The sequence below is a fragment of the Equus caballus genome, chromosome 5 (assembly GCF_041296265.1).
Source record: "Equus caballus isolate H_3958 breed thoroughbred chromosome 5, TB-T2T, whole genome shotgun sequence".
In the NCBI taxonomy this organism is placed as follows: Eukaryota; Metazoa; Chordata; class Mammalia; order Perissodactyla; family Equidae; genus Equus; species Equus caballus.
Genome location: NC_091688.1, coordinates 6,050,737 through 6,073,104, shown reverse-complemented (window position 1 = coordinate 6,073,104; position 22,368 = coordinate 6,050,737). Strand labels below are relative to the sequence as shown.

The 22,368-nt window shown below is 41.5% G+C and overlaps 2 protein-coding genes across 12 annotated transcripts in view; both read left to right on the top strand.

Annotated features, from left to right (window-relative positions):
• Positions 1–10,007, top strand: part of SELP (selectin P) — a 46,615-nt gene extending 36,608 nt beyond the window's left edge. For 4 of the 11 annotated variants that reach the window (XM_070266157.1, XM_023640202.2, XM_023640199.2 and 1 more), the window contains 7 exon segments: positions 1,803–1,988; positions 2,841–3,050; positions 4,071–4,256; positions 5,095–5,214; positions 7,572–7,602; positions 8,654–8,709; positions 9,296–10,007. In XM_070266157.1, the coding sequence (XP_070122258.1) occupies positions 1,803–1,988; positions 2,841–3,050; positions 4,071–4,256; positions 5,095–5,214; positions 7,572–7,602; positions 8,654–8,708 (788 nt within the window). In that variant the 3' untranslated portion in view covers position 8,709; positions 9,296–10,007. 11 annotated transcript variants of the gene reach the window in all.
• A 1,701-nt stretch (positions 10,008–11,708) lies between these two features.
• Positions 11,709–22,368, top strand: part of F5 (coagulation factor V) — a 75,791-nt gene continuing 65,131 nt past the window's right edge. The window contains exons 1-2 of the mRNA XM_023640515.2: positions 11,709–12,126; positions 16,693–16,784. Of these exons, the coding sequence (XP_023496283.2) occupies positions 11,969–12,126; positions 16,693–16,784 (250 nt within the window). The 5' untranslated portion in view covers positions 11,709–11,968. The remainder of the gene's footprint in view (positions 12,127–16,692; positions 16,785–22,368) is intronic.

Here is a 22,368-nt window from a genome sequence, read left to right as displayed (position 1 = left end):
ACTATGTGCCAGACCCTATTCCCTGAGATACAGTGCTGAAGAGCTGACAAGGTCCCTGCTCTCATGCAGTTGACATTATGCATTTTGGGGGGCTTAAATACAAAGTCCTGGGAGATATGAAAAAGTTATTCTAGTGAAAATGTTCACAGATTACATAATCTCTATGACTTATACCAATAGATATATTTAATAAATGTTTGATAAATGGAATTGATCTTCCAGACACGGATTTATTCATTACTTGAAAATTTGAGAGTACTAAACTAAAATTCAGTATGTTACTTTGGCTGTTTGAATGGATTCATGCAATAAGGATCCACAATCCTTTGGTGAATAGCCTGTCACTGAAAAAATGTGGGCCAGTGTGTAAAAGCCAATACATGACTCGTCCATGAGGCATTAGGTAGGATTTCAAGAAGTTTTTTAAAAACGCAACATAGCTGAGCAAAATGAGCCTTACCTAACCAAGACATTACTTTCAGATGGCCTTGAATTTAGAGAAAGAATAGTCACTCAGTTTGTCAATAACCCAATATTTGTTGATTAATAATAGTTTTACGTCAGAGAATTTAATGGAGAGACAGACATGAAGCTAAGAGAAATATGTAAGTGCAATGATTTATAAGAACAATTTTTCAGGGAAATGGTTAGTGAATTAAAAATTCATTTACTCATCTACTTGACAAATGCTTGTTGAGTACCCCGTCTCGAGATCCTGCAGTGTGAACTGTGGGACACAAAGATTTATGGTTCTTGGGTCTTCAGAGCTTTCCATCTAGTAAAAGAGGAAAAATATGACATGTGATATGACAGCATGAGTTTAAACAAAAAGCTGATGCATTCAGAGAGGAAGGCTTCAGGCTCCAGTGATCAGCAGAGGCTTTGGAGAAGCTGTGTTCGGTTGGATCCTAGCGGATGGGTGGTATGTTAGTCAGTTAAAATAGAAATTCATGGGGGCTGGCCCCATGGCAGAGTGGTTGGGCCTGTGCGCTCCGCTGCAGGTGGCCCAGTGTTTCGTTGGTTCGAATCCTGGGCACGGACATGGCACTGCTCATCAAGCCACACTGAGGCGGTGTCCCACATGTTACAACTAGAAGGACCCACAACCAAGAATATACAACTATGTACTGGGGGTCTTTGGGGAGAAAAAGGAAAAAATAAAATCTTTAAAAAAAAATAGAAATTCATGGCCGTGGGAGCCAAGAACCAGGACGATCAGTTCAGGAAATGCCCAGGGACTAATCTGGCTTGACCAGGAAGTTTTGAGCTTTCCTGTGCTGTGGAACTGTGGTATAAAAAGGACAGCTTGGGGATCCAAATGGAGGAAATAGTTTAGGACAGAAGATGATTATTGCAGTTTTAGATGTGTTGAATTTGAGGATACAGCAGGATATCTAAGAGGAAGTAGTTTCCAGCAGGAGGAAGGGCAGAAGTGAAGTCCTGGACTGCACCCATATGGATAGGACAGTGAGAGCCAGGGGAGGCAATGAAGTCTCTGAAGAAGAAGGTGTAGAGAGAAGAGGATGAAATCGTGAGTTCTTGGGCATGACTGCTCTACTACTTGATTTCTTCATTTCTGTGACTTCTACCTATACTCCTCTCTGCAAGCCCACCGTCCCTCCCCTGCCCTCTGTAGTAAAGGACCTGCCATAGTTGTTGTGGAATGCCTGCTGCCTAGCAAAACACCTGACATAGTAGGTGCTCAATAAATATTTGTTGAATACGTGAATGAATTAATTTGATCCAGAACACAGCTTCTGAATAAACTTGAAGATTGTGAAATTCTTGATTTGATCCTCTAGCCATCAAGTGCCCAGAATTATTTGCCCCAGAGTGGGGAAGCTTGGATTGTTCTGACACTCATGGAGAATTCAATGTTGGCTCCACCTGCCATTTCTCCTGTAACAAGGGCTTCAGGCTGGAAGGGCCCAACAATGTTGAATGCACAGCTTCTGGAAGATGGACAGCACTTCCACCAACCTGCGAAGGTAAAATAGTATACACTCACTGAGATAGCTCTTCTTCTAGAAATTTCTTCAACAAAAATAACAAACACTTATATAAGTTCCTACTATGTGACAAGTACACATTATACTATTATTATTGTGAAAGCTCTACTTCTTGTTAAGAAATGGGTTATTTCTTGAAGTCTAGGAAACACAGCCTTTGGATTAAAAAATTATAAGGACTGAAAGGATTTCTAAAAATATTTGTGAATAAAAGATATATTGATTCTTAAGCAGACACTTTCTTTCATAATTTTGGATCCTTTTTCTCAAAGAGCTTTATTGAGTTTCTTGAATGGCCTCCATTGTCTCATTGCCAGGAGGAGTACAAGGAACAGAGGTGCAGAGATGTCAACCATCATCTTTCTGCCACATGGCAATTTGGTGACAAAGCCAGTGGCATCATTCATGCCTACATTTCATGCTGACCTTTGGCCAGAGGACAATCCTATCTCCCAATAAAGCAGCAATGGACAGGCAATTGGCCTATGCGTATTTCACTTTCTCCTGAATTTCTTATATTTCTGCACCAACTCCTCAAGGTTTTTTGTTTTGTTGATCCCGTTTGTTTTTTTCTTAATATCGGTAATGTTGAGCCCCCAGTTTCTTCTTCTGGCCAGAAGAATCATCTCTCCAATGACCCTTTTAAATAATTTTTCTCATCTGGTTTTCCACACCTGAGATAAATAGTTTTCCTTAACTTCCTTAAGGAGCTATTGCTAGAGTTACCCTTAGTATGAAAGGAGCAGACGGCAGTTATGCCGTGCTAATCTTAATTCTGTTCTGCTCCTTTTAATTGGGAGCTCTCTAAATTGAAACATTTTCTCACGACAGGTGAGAAATCAGTTCCTACTCCAGAGGTGCGATGCCCAGCTCTCATCACTCCAGAGCAGGGAACAATGTCCTGTAGGCACCATCTGGGAACCTTTGGTTTGAATACCACTTGTTACTTTGGATGCAAAGCTGGATTCACGCTCACAGGAGACAGTGCTGTCAGATGCAGGCCTTCAGGACAATGGACAGCAGTAGCTCCAGCGTGCAGAGGTAATGTGAAAAAGAACAAGTAGATCTGATAGTCTCTTCCAGCCAGCACTCAAGCCAGTCATTGGACCTACCTGTTGAAATCCCATCTAAACCCCACAACCACTTCAAGTGGCAACTTCTCCATGAAATTCACAGCAATCCCAACTAGACATAATGTGCGGCAGGCATATCACTTGTCCCCTGTCACAAGCTAATGCCTTGGCACTCAAAGACCTAAAGGAGGAAACATTTGTAAATGACCAAAATGTGTTAGAACAATAAATAAGCTAAACGTGAAACCACCTATATGAATTGTGAAATACAAGTTGCAATTCTATTGATTACGTGACAGTTTAAACATTGACATTTTCATAATTGGAATAAATAAAAAGATAAGCCATGGCTGATACCTCTTGAAGAGCCATCTTCTTATGCATAAAGCACTACGTCTCTTCCATCTCTATATTCCCCTTGAAGCATAGCACAGTGCTTTGTAAATGTCACTATTGCTCAATAATGCTTGAGTTATATTTAATCTCTTGAGCTTTAGTTTCCTATCCACAAAGTAGGGAGAATAAGCTGAAGTCCTCTGAAAAATAGCTTAAAGAGGGTGGCAGTCTCTAACTTCTTTCCTACTTTCAGAGGCCAACTATGTTGAACAGTTATTATGTATTTTAATAAACACATGCTGACGTGCCAGGTAATTGCCAATGGTGGTAATAACATTCAAAATGATATTTTTGAGAAGCAAGATTTTGTAAGTAGCATTTTTCTGGGTAAGATTGAGCAATCCATTAGCAGGTATTTATTGAATGCTGTTATGTGCCCATCCTAGTTCTTTGCTATCATTCTCTGAGTGCATATCTTAGTATGTGTGATGTGGGAAGAGCTAGTGCGAGTGTCAGAAGTGGCTCGTCTCCTTTCTGATCTATTATACTCTACCTCATCTACTGGCAATGCTAACCAGGTTACAAATGAAACCAGAATTTCTTTTATCTTCATTCTCTATGCCTGTTTTTCCTGCCTTCTTTTTTTCTGCAGCTGTCAAATGCTCTAAGCTGCACGCTATTGAGCCAGTAGCAATGAACTGCTCCAACCCCTGGGGAAATTTCAGCTATGAATCAACTTGCAGCTTCCATTGTCCAGATGGTCAGTTACTCAATGGCTCAGCAAGTACAGCATGCCAAGAGAGTGGCCAGTGGTCAGCTACCATGCCAAACTGCCAAGGTATATTTTTCATATAGATGAGGAAATCACTTTGATACGGAAAATAATAAAACCAGAGTTTCTTCTCTGTAGATTACTAGCAGTGGTCTCACTTTCCATCACTGGGTTTCCCCTGCATTTAGTAGATGTTTCACAATGAATCAAGCAGTCTCCTTGCCTTCTACAGAGCAGCGGGAATTAAACTCAGCGACTCTGTGTAGACTCACCACTCCTTTTTCAGAGCTCAGATTTGTGAAATGAATCCTTTCAATTCTTTATGAACTGCACGTAATACACATCGAAGTTTCAAAATACTTCAAACTGGAGATTCTTTCACTTGGATTCCGAATTTGTTATCTCAGAAGACCTTTGTTTACATTCACCTCCAAAAATACCATAAGTCTTCCTTAAGTTCCATCTGTTTGTAAGGTTTATTTCATCCCCCTCCCATTTTTATTTTTTTCTCTAGCAGCTTGTCATGACTACTTTTTGATACCTAACTGAATCTTTGATTGCCCCCCCCCAAGAAAATTACCCACAGTTTATATTATTTACCCAAACTTCCATTTCTCGTGTTTACCATTTAATTGTTTAATTCCTTTTATTGGGCCCTTACCCTGACTCCTTGGAAATTGCATTTGATATTTAAGCAGTGGAATAAAAACTCAGGCCCTGCTTCCCAGTCTGCTGCAGTGGTTTTATGGATTCCAGATCTCGCACGCCGTGTTGTGAGCACCACCAGGACCTTTTATGATCCTACTTGATCGCACATCTTAGAGCTCTTGGCCCCTTCTGGGAGAATGAGGGTCTTCTGTACAATACACTTCTCATGTCTTGCATATGTGTGTTTGTTTTGCAGCAGGGCCGCTGACAATCCAGGAAGCCCTGACTTACATGGGTGGAGCAGTGGCTTCTGCAATAGGTTTGGTGATGGGTGGGACACTCCTGGTTCTGCTAAGAAAGCGTTTCAAACAAAAAGGTAAATAGGAAAGAGCGTTCTCTTTATTTTCTTCTTTCATGTGATTTGAGATGGGGCAGTGAAACCACAGTTTCCATGCTTGAGAACATTTGCGTTAAAAGAAAACAAGGCCAAGATAAGTGATCTTGATAACTGACAGCCCGTCGGAATTACCTTTATAAAAATACAGATCCTCACATAGGGAGATCTGGAGATGGGCCTGGAAATCTAAATTTTTCGAAAGCCTCTCCCCAAAATTCCGATGAGGCCAGTTTGCACACTGGCATTTGGGGGCCTCTGGTCTAGGTAACCTTAGTGTCACCAAAACCAATTGGAAAAATGTTTTGCTTCCCTCCTTCACTCATTCTTTCTTGCAACAGTCATTTACTGATGAACGGGTGTTAGGTAGGACCCAGCATGATGGTCCCTGATATTAAAGAATGTATAATCCAGTGGGCGAGATAGATAGGTGAAGTCAGTGCTAATACTGAAGTGTAGTAAGTGTTTTAGGACAAAAATACAACCCAAGTGTTACTGGAACAAAAAATAGAGGTGCCCCAACCAGACTGACAGGTCAGAAAAGTCTCTTTTAAGCTTGGAAGAATAAGAGGGATTTTTCTAAGGCAAAAAGATAGAAATAGAGTTCCAGCAGAAAGAATGGCCTGCGAAGAGCCCTGAAAGGGTGAAACAGCTGGAAAAGTGCTATGCTGAGCATCTTAGTGCATCTAAACCAAGAAAGGCTTGTGAAGGAAATGAAAAAGGAAGCTAGAGGTGTAAGGAGCTACTGCTTTGTTAATGACTTGGTATGATAAGCTAAGAGATACACACGTTCCTATGAAAACTTGTGGCACTAATGCAGGATTTAAGCAGGGAAATGACCAAAATGGAAGACCCTCTATGAGGGAAACTGTATTTATCAAACTGTTCATCCAAAAAGAACTCTGGTCTAGGAATAAAAGAAGGGAACCATCCTTTAAGGGTTAAAACATCCTCTTTCTATCTGCCCCAGACACTTAGCCTGTCTATAAGTTTGGAAAACTTTTTTTATAAGCTAATGGAGTTCTGCTTCATCATTCCTCAGGGAAAGTAACTGGGGGCATCAGAGGGGTCAGGAATGTTCAAATCCAGGTAACTGAATGTGACTATGTTAAAAGTCCCTAACAGAGTGCTCATGGAACTCAGGAGTTTCAACACCTATTCTTGACGGCTCAGGGGCAGACCTTGCTCCCTACTCTTAGGCTTTCTTGATTCACAAAGCCACCATTGCATTGAGGCTGTTTTTCTAAAGTGTCTTCATATACTCTCCTGTGAGTGGATGACTAGGACAATAGACAAAGAGTAGCACTCTGCCTAAACACCAGAACTACAACCAGTCCCTCCACGCAATATTTGTGCTCACTTAGCCAAATCCAGAAGGCAGAGGCAAGGGCTCCTAAGACCTGGATCCTCATCTCCAGAATTATGTAAGAATCACTATTCCTGCATTTTCTTTAGTTTTGAGACCTATCTAGGACACCCTTTGAACCATGGAGAGAGACCAGCAGCCATTAATCCTCCAATATCTTTAATAATAAATAAATTCACTTGCTGGGGATGGGGAGTTTTCCCTTGACCTGTCCTGATATGATTTCAAACTTCCTAGGATTTGATGACGAAATAACAGGAAAATTCTGCATACTATGTCTCCCTCTCCCGCAGAATCAAAATGCACGTTCATTATCACCTTGAAAGTTCAGTAATACCCTCTAATAAATATACTTGTTCATTGCCATTTGACCTAATGTTTTCTAAACTTATTTAGCCATAAGATGTTTTTCCCCTTTTATCTACCTATGGGATAGGTATGTTTTAAAGTTTCCACTATCAGAGTCCATTGTTTGGATTAAGACTGGAGGCCCCTGATTGCATATTACCAGGAGGGAAGACATCCACTGTTATGTTGCTATGGATTTGTTTGTGCTATCAGCTTGCCCAGCTGATGGCTGGGAGAGTGTGACACACGATGCCATGATAGGAGCCTCAAGTGCCAAAGAAATGGGTTTTGAGAACCGATGATCTCAACAACAACAACAACAACCAAAAATAGTCAAGAGGCTGAAGTCAGGGACCAGACATGAGGGGAAGTTTTTACTGAAAGAGAAGAGGAGGAAGGTGAGAGGACTCTGGAGTTAAGTATTGTCAACTGTTTATTTTAGCCTAAAACAGGTCCTCCGTCTCAGGGGCAGACTGTTCCCAATACACCCCTTATAATGAGCCATCTGAAAAATGAGTCACCGACTTTCCCCAATAATTGCTGTCACAGAAATGATGACCTTTATCCTTCATCTCATTTTTTTTTTCTTTTAAACCAATCATTTGTGTCTTCTTGCTTATTTCAGATGATGGGAAAAGTCCCTTGACTGCTCAAAGGTAAGATGGAAATGTTTTATGATTGAGTACATTTTTCTAGTTTGACTTTTTAATTTACAACAATATGTCAGAATGATTACACACAACACCCCCTTTTTGCAACAAATCTTTTGCAATGCCCCCTTTACTATTGTGAGGTAAAATATACAGACAATATATCCTAACTGCACATGTTTTTAAAAAATCAATGAATGCCTCAATTATAACATAAGGGAGAAATAAAAGAGAAAGTGATTTCCAACAGAAATGACATGCTAAGCCTGGGATGCAACATCAGCAGAGCTGGCAGAGGCTTCACCTTTGGAGGGAATCTGAAGGCAACGGCCATAAAGGCCTACGGCTAGAATATGGCATTAGCGACTCAAACGGCATCAGAGGTGGTGCCAACACCAACCTGGTTTTTCATAATAAATGACTCTGGTGAAGAGTTGTAAAATTGGTTCTAATCTTCCCTCAATTCATATGGCAATTGCATTTTTAAAGATGCAAACAAATATTTAATATTTATATCTAAGCAGTTAAGTGCCAAGCTCAGAGATTTTTCACCTGCATGAATATTGAGTAGATATTCTAGAGTTGTGTGGGGTGTAGGACAATCCCTTGGTGTCCATGCCTCTCAGGATGTCCAGCACCCCTGGCTCCTACCCACTCAATGCGGTTAGAACTCTTGATCATTACGAAAAATTTTAAAAGCCTCTAGGGGGCAGTACTACCATTTTCTGAAAACTATTGCCAGATGACCAAATATCAAGGCTGGGAACTCTGTAAGGATTTCCTCTCATCAGGAAGAAGCTGCAGCCCCTGAGCGGGCGGAGCGGGTATTCAGTACCTAAAGTAGTAACAATAACAACATGGTGTAAAATGCACTGCAAATTACCCAGAGCTGTTAAGTGGGATCTCATCACTTTGGCATTTATTTTTCTCTTCCTTTTAAAGCAGAATTCCAGGGGTGGGATGTGGTAATCCATGGTCTCTGGAGAATACTCTGTGCTGGACTGTGGTCAAGAATTAAGCATCATGTGACAGATCATCCTTGTGTTTCTTTTTTTAGCGACCTAGGAACATATGGAGTTTTCACAAATGCTGCATTTGACCCAAGCTCTTAAAGTAAGTTACCTATGAAGATATTTTTGAAAGAAATACAACAGTAAAAGAAAGAGGAAGAATATAAACCTTCACTTGTCTTTATACAATTATAGGTTAAATTTTAAGCATGTATTAAATTTTCAGGCCATGAAGGGAATCGTGTTGGCAGTAAGGGACAGGTATGGCAGTGGAGTGACAATAGAATGTGAGTTCATATAAGGATGTCCATTTCCTCTAGGATAGAAATGTTCTAGTAAGACATAACTTATTTCAGGTTGTATGACATTCCCATCAATGGCTGCTAGGTGGTATTGACACTGTAGCCTGGCTTGATAACTGGAAGTCATGGCTGCTGGAAAAATTTTACAGTCTTTTATGGAGCCAATCTCTTATGTGATCTGCTGGGAAAACAAAAATAATCTGACACCTCCTCTCTCCCAAAAAGCTCAGTGAATAGTTGAGTTTCCTAAGAAGAATAGTGTAGATGGCAGAACATCTGGATTCTAGAAAGAGATTATGTTGAGCCTCAGGAGATAGATATGATGGGAGCTTTCTTTTTTTCTTTAAGGAAAAAATAATTATTTTAATTTTTTTGTCTCATTTTCAGAAACTGTCCTTTGAGTGGTCACCTCAATCAACTTCCACAGGATTCTATTTTTGAGTACCAGCTTTCCTACTAGACTTGATTTTAACTGCAGTGTAATTGCTGCAGTTTTCTGTAAATACTTGTGAATAAAAGACATGGAATTTCCTTTCGATTAGCTCTGAACCAGAGCAGAAGGATTGTACCACAAGCCCAAACTCTCCACCCACCATCCCTTCCTGTTCCACCTCTCCTCTTCCTCCAACATAAGGCTCAGACGCCAGGACTGGATGTTTCTGCAGTGGTCTGTGGGCTTTGCCCTGGCTGTCACTGGAAATACCAATTAGCCAGAGACTGGAGCGTCTGACTCACCAAAGACCAGACTGGGGGGGAATAAAATGCCTCTACTTTGTTGGAAGGCAGGCGGTGTCTTTGACTTGAAGGAATTCCCGCAAGGACTTCTGGGGTCTTCGGTGGTTGCTGCTTATGAAGCTTGTTAGGCCTCTGCTACAAGCCTTCCAGAGAAGCCTCTGGATGGTACCAGAGGCTGCAGACGATCAGGAATCAAGACAGGAAGGCACACATCACCGCAGACCCTCCCTCTACCAGTCACTCTCTCCTAAGGACTCAAAGACCAATATTCAAATGTGTAATTTGTGTAATTAAAAGGATTCTCCCCAAATGCCATGTTCTTCCATTTGATATTTTGTTTAATAAAGTCTTTGTTTGCCATCAATGTAATGCACAATTATGGTTGTCCCAATTACAGCTTGACCCTTCAGTCAGCAAATTTATATCATCCTACCCCCCACAAAGAGAAAATCAGAGAAGCAGAAAAACTCCTCATCACCTGAATGTTCTACAGGGAAGCACAGAGGTGTTGTGCATGTTCTTTTAATCACGTATTAATAAATAGGTCGTTGAAAGTTATAAGCGGTCATCTCGAACTGATGCAAAAAATAAAGTTGTCTTGTCTCCATGAAATGAGAGGCAATGAACACATCATGCAGACTGAATGACACGTAAGTTAACAGCAAAATGAAATGGCAAAACAGTCTAACTAAAGGTTACAAGAATTTCGGTAGTAACCCTGGGATTTAGGGACACAGTGCTTTAAAAAAGTTTCTCTGATACACTGTCATAGAATCTCTGACTGCTTATTTTCTGCCAGTCCCTAGGCTTGGTATTATAGGACAATGGTTATCAGCCCTGTCTTCTGAGTCAGAATCTGCATTTTGTTAAAAGTTCCCCTAGAAATTCTGATGGTTTACCAGCTTTGGGAACCACTGATATTGTAGATACAGAAGTGTAAGGCATTATTCCTGCTCTTGAATGGTTTATAATCTAGTTGGGGAGACAATAGACACCCACACAAAGTGATAGAAGGTAATCAAGATGAGCATATTTTTTTAGTGTTATAGGAGTTCATAAAATGGAAAAGTCAATTTGAGCCCAGAATCAAGGAAAACCTGGAACCCTGGTCGGACTTTAAAGAGTGAATAGCAAAGAGAAAGAGAATAAGCATTCTAAGTTGATAGAATAATATCAACAAAGGAGCAAAGACAGAAAATTGTGAATTTATTCCCACGAATTACAAGACAGAAGCTTTTAGGCATGCAGTTTCAGGGAACCCAGGACAAGTCATCATGATGCTTCAAACAAGATAATTCTCAGATTCTCTATCAACAGCAAAATAAGATCTTAAGGAAGTGTGAAACAGCCAGATCCTCTGAGAAATACAAGGGGCCCTGGAGGCAGGAAAAATGCAGTCATTGTAATAAACATGTGCTATGTGCTTTCCACCTGCTAGGAATTACACACTTGACAGTATCCTTTCATTCTCCCAACAACCCTATCAAGGAAAACTATTATTGTCATCCCTATTTTGCAGATGTCAAAACTGAGCTCCAGAGAGGTTGAGTAATTTATCCAAGATAATGCAGCTAGTAGGTGGGATTGGAATCTGGTGTACTGATCCTTTCAGCCAAGCTCTTCAAGCCCTCTGCTCTGCTGCTGCCTTAGCTGACCACAGGCCCTTATCAAGACAGAGCCATGCAGAGGTAGAAGTCAGTAAAGTGGTCCAGGCCAGCCGCCTGGTTCATGTGCTCATCCCCTTGCTTCTTCACCACCTGAAAATACAATACTTCTGTGCCCAGTAACAGGGCATAGTACCCTTTCCTGAGATTGGAAGCAGAGTGAGCTGGGAGGGTACTGGGTCCCACTGCACTGGGAATTGCAGAGGGTCTAGCAAGTGTGAACTTCGCTGCAGGCAGGTTTTACGGTGGGTGGTGAGCAGCTACCGGTGTTCCAAGGGCAGAAATGCAGGAAAACACGCCCTTGGCTCCTGAATCCCTGGGCATTGTCCCACCTGCTAGAGCCTCTGATCTCTGCCCTTTCTTCACCTGTAATAAAACAGTCACTTCTCTGGCTGCTCTCCCTAATACCTCTGGTCACTTGGGGCAGTGACCTAGCCAACCCCTGCCTGGAAAGGCCCCAGGAGGTGGGGACAGCCCGAGGCTGCTGCTGCCACTGCAGCGACTGGGGGAGCCGAAGGGAAGGAGGACACTGCCACCCGCAGCCTCCGGGGCTCACTGCAGCAGGGACAGCAGACTCGCCGGCGGCGCGGGCACAACGTGTGGCTGAGGCGGCTGCCCGGGTCCTGGGGTGGCGGCGGCGGGCAGGAGCTGGAGCGGAACCATGTTCCCAGGCTGCGCGCGCCTCTGGGTCCTGGTGGTTCTGGGCACCAGCTGTGCAGGCTGGGGGAGCCCAGGGGCCGAAGCAGCGCGGCTAAGGCAGTTCTACGTGGCTGCTCAGGGCATCAGCTGGAACTACCACCCAGAGCCCACAGGCCCGAGGTGAGGCAGGTGTGGCGTCCGGGTGGGCTTCTCTAGGGAGGATAATCTGTTTCCTTTAGGGAGTGTTCCCTTTGCAATTCCATGGTGTTTTTGTTTTTTACTTAAGGTAAGTAAACATAATTAATAGGAGAGTATAATGACTGAAATAAACTTGGTGGATGCTATTTTACCTCCAATAATACAGATTATCATTCTGAGGATATAGACCATATTCAGTTTGATTGGCTAGATGAGGCTTTCAACAGTTTGTTGTTAATACAGTTTTGTTAGCATGATTGATTGTCGGTTTAAAAATTGATTAGTTCAAAAGCACTAGGCACTAACCCCCTTATTAGCCCTTCCTGCAAACTCCTGTTTTGGATTTTTCCAGTATTTTTGTGGAACTTCTAGTTACGTATTATTTATTTCATTCTCTACATAGTTTCATCTTCTAAAACTAAAAATATCCCCTTATACTTTATTATAAGCAGATTGTTTAATAACAATTGCCGTAATTTTGTTGTTTTCATATAAATGACTTTAAAACATCATCAGTCCAAAAAAATGCAACATTTTTGTTCTTTCACCTTTTTCCTGCTCCATGTGACTCTTCATTTTTCTCCCATTCTGAATCATTCCCGGGGCTATGGTCTACTCTGTCTATTTTGGTAGGGTCACTATTAAAAGGCATATGCAACTAAGAAGAGGTTTAAATAATAAAACTTTATCTTTGAGTTGCAAACTATTTTTCCTAATTGAAAGGTTGAAAAATAAGACTTCCCAGAAATTAAACAAATCATAGAATCTACTCAGTATTTCCAGTTAGTTATAATTTTATTTGTTTTAATGGTAAACTTCTTAGTGTGACTCAATTTTATTTAATTTTTTACTTAACATCACAGTTTAAATGATTGTGAAAGATGTGTTCCTCTTTTACAATTACAAAACCAAAGTGGTCAGCCAAGAAATAATATAATATTTTAAGAGTCTTTTGGTCTTGTAATCATAAGAAATCCCTCTTTTTAAAAAAAATCATTTTAAATATTGCATTTCAAGGTGATCATCTAGGTCACACTCATACCCTTAGAGAACTGCCATTAACTAAAAGCTCAAAGAAAACAGCAGTCTTTCCAATATTAATCTTTCCTACTCAAGGGTAGAACACTAACTTGGTTGCTGTTTTTCCTGTGGCATGTTTTGCTTGTGTTGGGAGTTTGTTTTTCCTTCTGTAGTTAATGCTGAAAATAATAAGCAGAATACTGGAGGTAGAACCACGTGGGGCAAAAGCCTGATTCCCATGGTGAGTCCATAGGGAGCCACGATTGGTCATCCCATCCTCTCATTCTGGCTGAGTTTCCAGGATTCTGAGAAGACTCATTCCTCTGGTATCAATTATTGAGTCAAAACTGCAAAATGATAATCTAGACCAACTGTCAATATTTTTGAACCTCAAATCATATCATTTCTCTCTAGTCCTTTCATATGAAAAGCCTAACGTGTATCTGGCTGTTTAAACTAAGAACTTGTTCTAAATTGAACCACACCTAGAGCTAAATGACACTCACTTTAAGGAAATCAACATTACAAGTCCATCCTTGGCCAAAGTGTACTTTAGCACAAAGAAGAGATCTTTCCACTTATTTCATCAATATTAGCAGGACATGCCTTTTAGAGGTAAAATATATCTATTGTTCTTGCTCCAGGTCTGAGGTGAATGCTTTTGAAAATTTCCCTAAGGAAACTTACTCAATCACTTATATGTATGTAGTAACAGATATCGAAAAAAGTGCATATATATTTTCCCACCAGGGTTCTAGTTTTATGTGATTTTTATTATGAATAAGTCATCTTTAAACAGTCCTCATAAATGGAAAATTCATCACGTATATTGTTTGAATTCATGGTATCTTTAACTTTCTCTTCTGACAGCTTGTTGCCCAATAACCAATCAATTGTTCAATTCAAAATAGAGATGCTCAGTATGTGCAAACAGTATACACTAGCGAAAGATGTCAGGTAACACACCTCTCTTGAAATTATTCCACATAACAGATTGACTTTTCTTAGTAAATATTTTATACCATCATCCATATTCCGTCTATATTTAAAAATCTGGGGTGAACCGTTAGATTGGTAAAAACATCCAAAACCAAGAGCGACAAATGTTGGAGAGGTTGTGGAGAAAAAGGAACCCTCATACACTGTTGGTGGGAAGGCAAACTGGTACAGCCACTATGGAAAACAGTATGGAGATTTCTCAAAAAGTTAAAAATAGAAATACCCTATGACCCAGCCATCCCATTACTGGGTATCTATCCTAAGAACCTGAAATCAGAAATCCCAAGAGTCCCTTGCACCCCTATGTTCATCGCAGCATTATTTACAATAGCCAAGACGTGGAACCAACCTACATGCCCAGAAACTGATGATTGGATAAAGAAGATATGGTATATATACAGAATGGAATACTACTCAGCCATAAAAAAGACAAAATTGGCCCATTCGCAGCAACGTGGATGGACCTCGAGGGTATTATGTTAAGTGAAATAAGCCAGTCAGAGAAAGACGAACTCTATATGACTCCACTCATAGGTGGAAGTTAGTATATTGACAAGGAGATCTGATCGGTGGTTACCAGGGAAAAGGGGGGGTGGGGGGAGGGCACAAAGGGGGAAGTGGTGTACCCACAACATGACTAACAAAAATGTACAACTGAAATCTCACAAGGTTGTAATCTATCATAACATTAATAAAAAAAAAAATCTGGGGTGAAGAAAGGGGGTTACTTTTCAATTATACTGAAAAAAATAAATAAAAATGGACTTTCACATTAGGGACAAAAACTAGCATATAGGATTCTTGGCCTCTAACAACTCTAAGTCATTTAATTCCTTTTCAACTTCCATGTTTTATCCTCCTACTTTCCCCACACCCTAAGCACCAGTTCCCCTACCAAGTGGTTGTGTACTTTCTACTTGAATGCTTCCAGTGACTGAGAACTCAATACCTTCAATAGCTAGCCATTCCAAAAATTACTTCCTCCTGTCTCATTTAATTCTGCCCATAAATAGTAACACAGTTCTTGTGGCCCACATTTTAAAAATTACGAGGGTTACTACAGTGACAGATTTTTCCACTTTCTGGGAAAACCTGATGGCTCAAACCCAACTCTTACTACAGTTATAAAATATTACTAGCTAACAGGCATTGAATGTTTACAGTGTGCCAGCTCTAAGCCCCTTCAGGTTTCAACATTTAGTACTCGTTACAATTCTCTGAGGGAGATTCAGCTGTCATTCCCGTCTCACAATTGAGAAAACTGAGGCACAAATGGGTTAAGTAAACTTTTCAGAGCTACTGTGTATAGTTAATAAGGGGCAGACACAGGATTCAGACTCAGACCCTCGGAATCCACACCCAGTTCTCTCTGCCACCGTGCAATACGGAAATCACAGCAAATGTGGCTCGACTGCCACTCCGTTATGCCCTGATTGTGGTTGGGCCACTCTCTCTGGATTAGGACACATAACAAAGCCAATCCGGTCAACTGGTTTAGAATCTGTAAGAAATTTTCTCCAGTTCTCTTCTCTTTACCTCTATCTTTGAGCGTAAGATGAAGATAGGAACGATGTGCCCATCTTTAGAGACAGAAGAAAAAGGCAGGAAATTGTCCCAGTATTTATTCTCCCTGCCTCCCTCCCTCTGAATTCTTTACTATGAAAAGAGTAGTTTCACCTTCATGAGTCTTGGCTCTGACGTTTATCAACTGTTGCTCCTCAGACAAGTTACTTAAACTTTCCAAGACACAGTTTTTCAGTTGTTCGTTTGTTTCCAATACGAATCCCAGGGCTTTTTACTCTATTAGCCATCCCTAATTTTTCAACTAGAAATAGGGTCCACCAAATCAACAGTTCTTTACAATGTTCCCCAGTAGCGTAAAACTGTATTTCTTTGATGAGTTGAAAAACAGCTCACATATTTATTCATAAAGGACTTGGTCATATCTTTATCATTTAAAATCTAAGCCTAAAATTTGGGATCACACTACGATCTTGGGTTCTTTTTTATGAAATTGATTCTGAGTCATAGGATTAAGGCAGCCAAAATTTGTGAAAGAATGGTTATCACAATAGAATATTCTCCTTTTTTGTGAGGAAGATTGGCCCTGAGCTAACACCTGTTGCCAATCTTCCTCTTTTTGCTTGAGGAAGATTGTCATCGAGCTAACACCTGTGCCAATCTTCCTCTATTTTATGTGCAATGCTGCCACAGTGTGGCTTAATGAGCGGTGCTAGGTCTGTGCCCAGGATCCAAACCCATGAACCCGAGGCCACCAAAGCAGAGTGTGCGAACTTAACCGCTACAGCACGGGGCCGACCCCACAATAGAATATTCTTGAAGAGACCAATAGTTATTTTATTAACTTCACCTAATGTCTATATTTATAAAACCTACAGTTTCTGAAATGCAATTAAAAATACTGTTATTCCTACTACAACTCTGAGCACATGAGAGAGCTATCCTTGTTTTGCAATGTGAGAAGTGGACGTCACATATGTCTAATTAGTTTTGGTGTTTTATTTCCAGTTTGAATCCTTTTGCAACTTCCTTTAAGAAAATTGTCTATAGAGAGTATGAAGCATATTTTAAGAAAGAAAAGCCACGATCTAGAACTTCAGGTAAGCCTAAAATATGTTTATTAATTTTAAAGATAACTGTCTATAAATATTTGACATTCATATGTATCTAAAATATCCATTTAGTGATATTTTATAGAAATGCATGTTTTTGTTGTTTTTAACCAGTACAGGCTAAATAATTTGTAAGGCCCCTTTTTCATATTATTGAGCGTTTCAAAACAGTGGCACCAAAGCATTAAGCCAAGTAGGGGACACTGCTGAGCACTGGGCCCTGTGCAATTGCCCCGGTCACGTACCCATGATGCCAGCTGTTTTTAACCTTGATCAAAGAGCTCAGAAAAACTTTTAAGTCTTTGAATTTTTATTCATTCATCTAACAAACTATGATTGAGCACCTGCTATGGGCTGGGCATTGAACTAGGCACTGTGGATGCCACGGTGGACAAGACAGGCTCATACCCCATCTCCCTGAAGCTTATGGTCTAGTTTAATGAGTGCAGATGAGCCTTAGCACATGATCTTCTGCTTCCGACCGCCTCCCTAGACTCATTCAAAGGAACTATATATGGCTGATTCTTTTGCTTCTATCTTTCCTATCTCTTCTCCTGTTTTATTTAGTGTGATGTACACAATAGCCATCATTTTTAAAGAAAATCTCTTTTCTTCCTCATCTCTTCTTTAGTCCAGGAAAGTAGGTTGGATGGACTTCTGAGATCTTAAATGCCAGACCGTATTTCACAAGAAGGATAGAGGCCATTAAGAGAGAATTTCCTTTAATTGGGTCCGCTGGTCAATAATTCACTCATCCTTCCCCCAGACCGGGTGTAGACCCGTCATCTTTCTTGGACTCATCCTTCTGCCTGTTATTCATCAGTTCTCCTCCCTCCTCTGATCTCCCTTTAGCTTTAACCTTCCCTTGACTACAGCCTTTCCTTCAGTCAAAAATCAACATAAAACAAAACAAAACTATGTTCAGGTTAACCCCCTTCTAAATAAAAATCTCCCCTTGACTCTGTCTGCCTTTCCCTTTTTTCTCTTTTCCGTCACTGCCAATTTCCTATATGAGTAGTCCATTTCATTCTTACTATATTGTTTCCTCTCCATACAGTCCCTCCCTAATCCACTCTGATGCAAGTCCACTAAAATCACTCTCAGAAAAGGGTACCCAGGACCTCTAAGCTGCCAGAGCCCATGGTTTCTTTCCAGTTCTTTCCCCACTTGATATTATAGACATCTAATGCTCCCCCTTCTTGAAACTCTCTCTTTAGCTGGTTTCCCTTGCGTCACTTCCCCTGGTGAATGGAAGTGAAATGAAAGTAAATGGAAGATGAGGACATGGAAGCAGGAGGAACTTAGAGATAACTCTTTCCTGAAACTTGGCTCCAAATGGGAGGAGAGACAGGCTAGTCCTGGAAAAGATGAAAGGTTTAAGGATGTTTTGAAGTTTTATAAAAAAGGAATACACTGACTTAAAAATATCTAAGTGCTCAAGAGAAGAATCCAATAGAAAAGGAGAGGATGAAGACATCTGAGAGAGAATAACTGATGGAGCCAGACTTAGAAAAAACAGGAAGTGATGGGAGTCAAAGCTTGGCATGGATCAGCCTGTTAGAAGAGATAGTACCTTCACTGAGGGTCGGGCAGTCAGGTTACTAATAAAACTAAGTTTGTAGTTGTAGGCAGGAAGTTAAAGGATCTCCTGTCCTCTGTCACAGTGTCTAGTCATTTTCATAACTCCAGCTCCAAGCTTAGCGTATACTATAGATACTTAAGAACTATTTAATTAAATTAACTTGTAGGTGGGTGAAGGGAAAATGACCTGGGAAACATATTTATTAGGCTTAGGAAAAGAGGAATTGGGCAGGTAATTAGAGCCCTGCCTTTTGTGGCTTTTGCAAACTGAATTAACTGAATTTGAACATCTGTGCTGTGTAAGTCATCGTGCTGAGCACCATAAGTGATGGAAAGGACCAGTGCTAGGCTGGAGACTGTCTTTTAAGCAATAAGGAGGCATTGCTAATTTTTGAAGAGGAGAGTACTAAGATCTAAATCCTTTGAGACAATTAACTTTTGGAGTGGTTTCCTGATTCAGCCTCATTAATTAAAACTAAGGTTGATAGTGGATTTATGTTTAAGCCCTATGCACTTAAAACATCACCTTTCTGTTAACCCCAGTGTATCTCATAACATATCTGTTTTATGTGAACTCTGAGGCACGTTAGCATCCATTTTGATGAAGCCTCTTCCTAAAATCCCAAAGTTGCTTAACTGTGATATCTGGAGGCCCAGGGTGGTATCTTATTCATCTTTGTACCCCCTATAGTAGTTGATACAAGGAGGCAAACCTGGTGTAAAGGAGAAGCCTCTGATTTTGAATGAGATCTGGATTTGAGCACTGCCCTTGACTTTGTGACCCTCTCCATTGCTGGGTTAGTTCTGTGTCATTTGTACCTTTCCTCTACTTCCTGCTCCATCCATCTGTGGGTATGATTCTAGCTGAGCCCTGAACAAGTCATGTGCCCCGCTTCTGCAGCATGAGCCCAGAGGCTGGGCTGCAGGACTGGAGGTCTGAAGACAACTGTCCATTGAGGTCTGTGGACATGTGGACAGGCAGAGGGGCCGGGCTCATTTTCAGGAAGCCTGTCTTGCACTTTAAAATGGCTGGTTTTGAGTCCCTGCATCTCTTCAAGGAAGATTATGAAATGTTTGTCCCTGAAGGGGTTTTAAACTAGCTGCCACAATGGGCTTCTTTGTGATCTGTAATGCCTTATTCACCTGCGAGCAGGGATTGGATTAACTGCCTCCTGCAGTCCTTTTCAACTCCCAAACTGCATGAAATTGGGTACTTGCTGTGCTGCTACCTTCCTGGGACCGCAAGATAGGCCACTCCTTCCCCCAGTTCGGCTTTGGGCACTGAGGAGAGGGTGGGAAAGGTCAAGGCCATCTGGCTGCTGGAGGAACTAAACAGCAGCTCCAACAGCATTCAACCGTGCCTTTGTCTACATGCATGAAGGTATTTGGTTTGCATTTATGGAACCATCCTTTTGTTTTGCTTTAATTCTGGAGAAGTAAAAAGGGAGGCTAAAGAAACACTCCAAACCATTCATTGCAGTAAGAGATCTTATTAGGTTAAATAACTTAGACTTATTCTGGGCATCTGGCATTTGCAGCCATGTGATGCCAACAAACAAATCAACCAAGCAAGGCAACCATGGCAACAAAGTACAGTGCACAACATGACAGCACAGTCAGGTCCCTGTTGGGCTCATGGGCATCCCAGGCAGGTGGGAGCAGCCAGTTGGGGCTTCTGTCCGGGAGCTGGGACCTCAGGCAGCAGCGAAAAGAAAGGGGTCAGCCAGTGGAGTCAGATGTGGTCAGGAGTCAAAAATGGTGTAGACATTGGGACTATTCCAGGAAAGTGGGGGGTCTGAACATGCCCTGCAGGAGGTGGTAGTGAAAGCTTTGGTTCAGGACTCCATAGACCTGAGTTCTAGTCCCAGCAATGCCACCCAATCACTGACTGATCTTGGGCAAGCCACCCTCCCCACTCCACTTCCCAGGCTTTGTAACCATCTCTAAAATGAGGAGTGAACTCTGTGACTTCCATGGTCCTGTGCAGAGCTAACATAAAAACAAACAAACAAAAACCTGGAGGCACAGATCAGTATCAGCTCTAGGCCTGGGAGTTCAGTGAAAGAAATAGGACAACAGTGGATGGAAAGATAGGAGTTGGGGAAGATAGGATCTCTGTCTCAGCGATCTATTTCCCATTGCTCATAGGAAAATAGTTTCCTATCGCTGCTGCAACAAATTGCCACAGACTTAGCAGCTTAAAACAACACAAATTTATTACCTTATAGCTCTTGAAGACAGAAGTCCAAAATGAATTTCTCTGGGTTAAAATCAAGGTGTTGACAGAGCTCTGTTCCTCCTGGAAGCTCTAGGGGAGAATAATTTTCTTACCTTTTCAGTTACTAGAAGCCACCTGCATTCATGGCCTCATGGCCCCTTCCTCCATCTTCAATGCCAGCAGGGTAGCATCTTCCAATAGCTAACTCAGATTCTCCTGCATCCCTGTAATAAGGACCCTTGTGATTACATTGGGCCCACCTGGATAATCCAGGAAACTCAATCTCCTTAATCACACCTGCAGAGTCCCTTTTGCCATATAAGGTAGCATATTCACAGATCCCGAGAATTGGGGACATAGACACCTTGGGTGTCTACCACACCCATCAAACAAAACCCTCCCACGGTGTCCTCCGTTTCAGAGAATGGTACTCTCATCCACCCAGCCTCCCCACCAGACCCTTACCTGCCATCCATGGCAACTTGACCTCCCTCACCCTCCACCTCATATCCAATCCATCAAGTCCTGACAATTTGATCTCTTAAATAACTCCCTAATATGTTCTCTCCGCAACATCTCCACTGCCACGACCTTAAACTAAGTCACCAACATCTCTCTCCTGGAGCCTTCTATCTGTTCTCTCAGCAGCCACTCTGGTTTCTCCCCATATCATCCTCCACAAACGCAGCCAGAGATTTAAAAACCAAAATCTGGTCCATGTTGCACCACTGCTAAAATTCTTTAATGGTTTCTAGATACTCTTAGGTTAAAGGCAAACTCTAAGAGGTCTACAAGGCCCTGCATGACTGGGCCTCTGATCATGCCTTCAGTTTCACAACCCTGTGGCCATTTGTCAGATCTCTGAATAGGCCAAGTTTTCTGGCACCCCAGGACCTTTGCGCATGCTATTTCCACTCCCTGGAATGCCCTTGCCCATCCCTTTGCCTCTTTGCCTTTGGACGTCAGTTAAAGCATCCCTTCCTCAGGGAAGCATTTCCCAACCCTGATCCCCTCCCTGCCTCCAAGATTAGACTAATCAAATGCTCTTCACTTACAACAGTTTGTAATTAAATATTTGTGGGAGCATTTGTTAAAACCTGGTTTTCCTACTATTTTATAGGCAGGGACTGCATCTATTATACTCATTATTGCAATTCTGATATGTAGGATAATGTGGGCACACAATATTTGGTGAATGAATGAATGAATATGAGGTGGGGGTGCAATACAAAGAGGTGGTTAAAAGCGCAGTATCTAGAGTCAGATAGATTTAAGTTTAAATCATGGCTCTGCCTCTAATTAGCTGTAAAATATTGGGCAAGACATTTAAACTCTCTGAGGCTCAGTTTCCTCATCTGTAAAATGAGGCTCTTAATGTCTAGCTTAACGATTTGTTGGGAGGATTAACGTAAGGACTTACAGTGGTCGGATCTACTCAGGGGGACAATGAGTGGAGGTCCTATTTTAATTATCATCGCCGCTGCAAACGAATGCTGGTTGAACTCTGTGACTGCTGTAGCTTCCTTCTCCTGCTCCTGTGGTTCCTAATGGGCAGAAGCCAACCCCACAAGAGTTTACGGATGGCTTGGAAGTGAGAGCAGTCAATTCCTTTCACTTGTCTGAGAAAGAGCTATTGGTGACAGGTTCTCAAGCTTTAAAGGACATCAGAATCACTCAGGAGCACATATTAAAAATGCAGATTCCCACCTCCACCTCCAGAGACTTGGAAGTGTTGGGGTTGAGACGGTACTTGGAAATCTGCCTTCTAGTTGG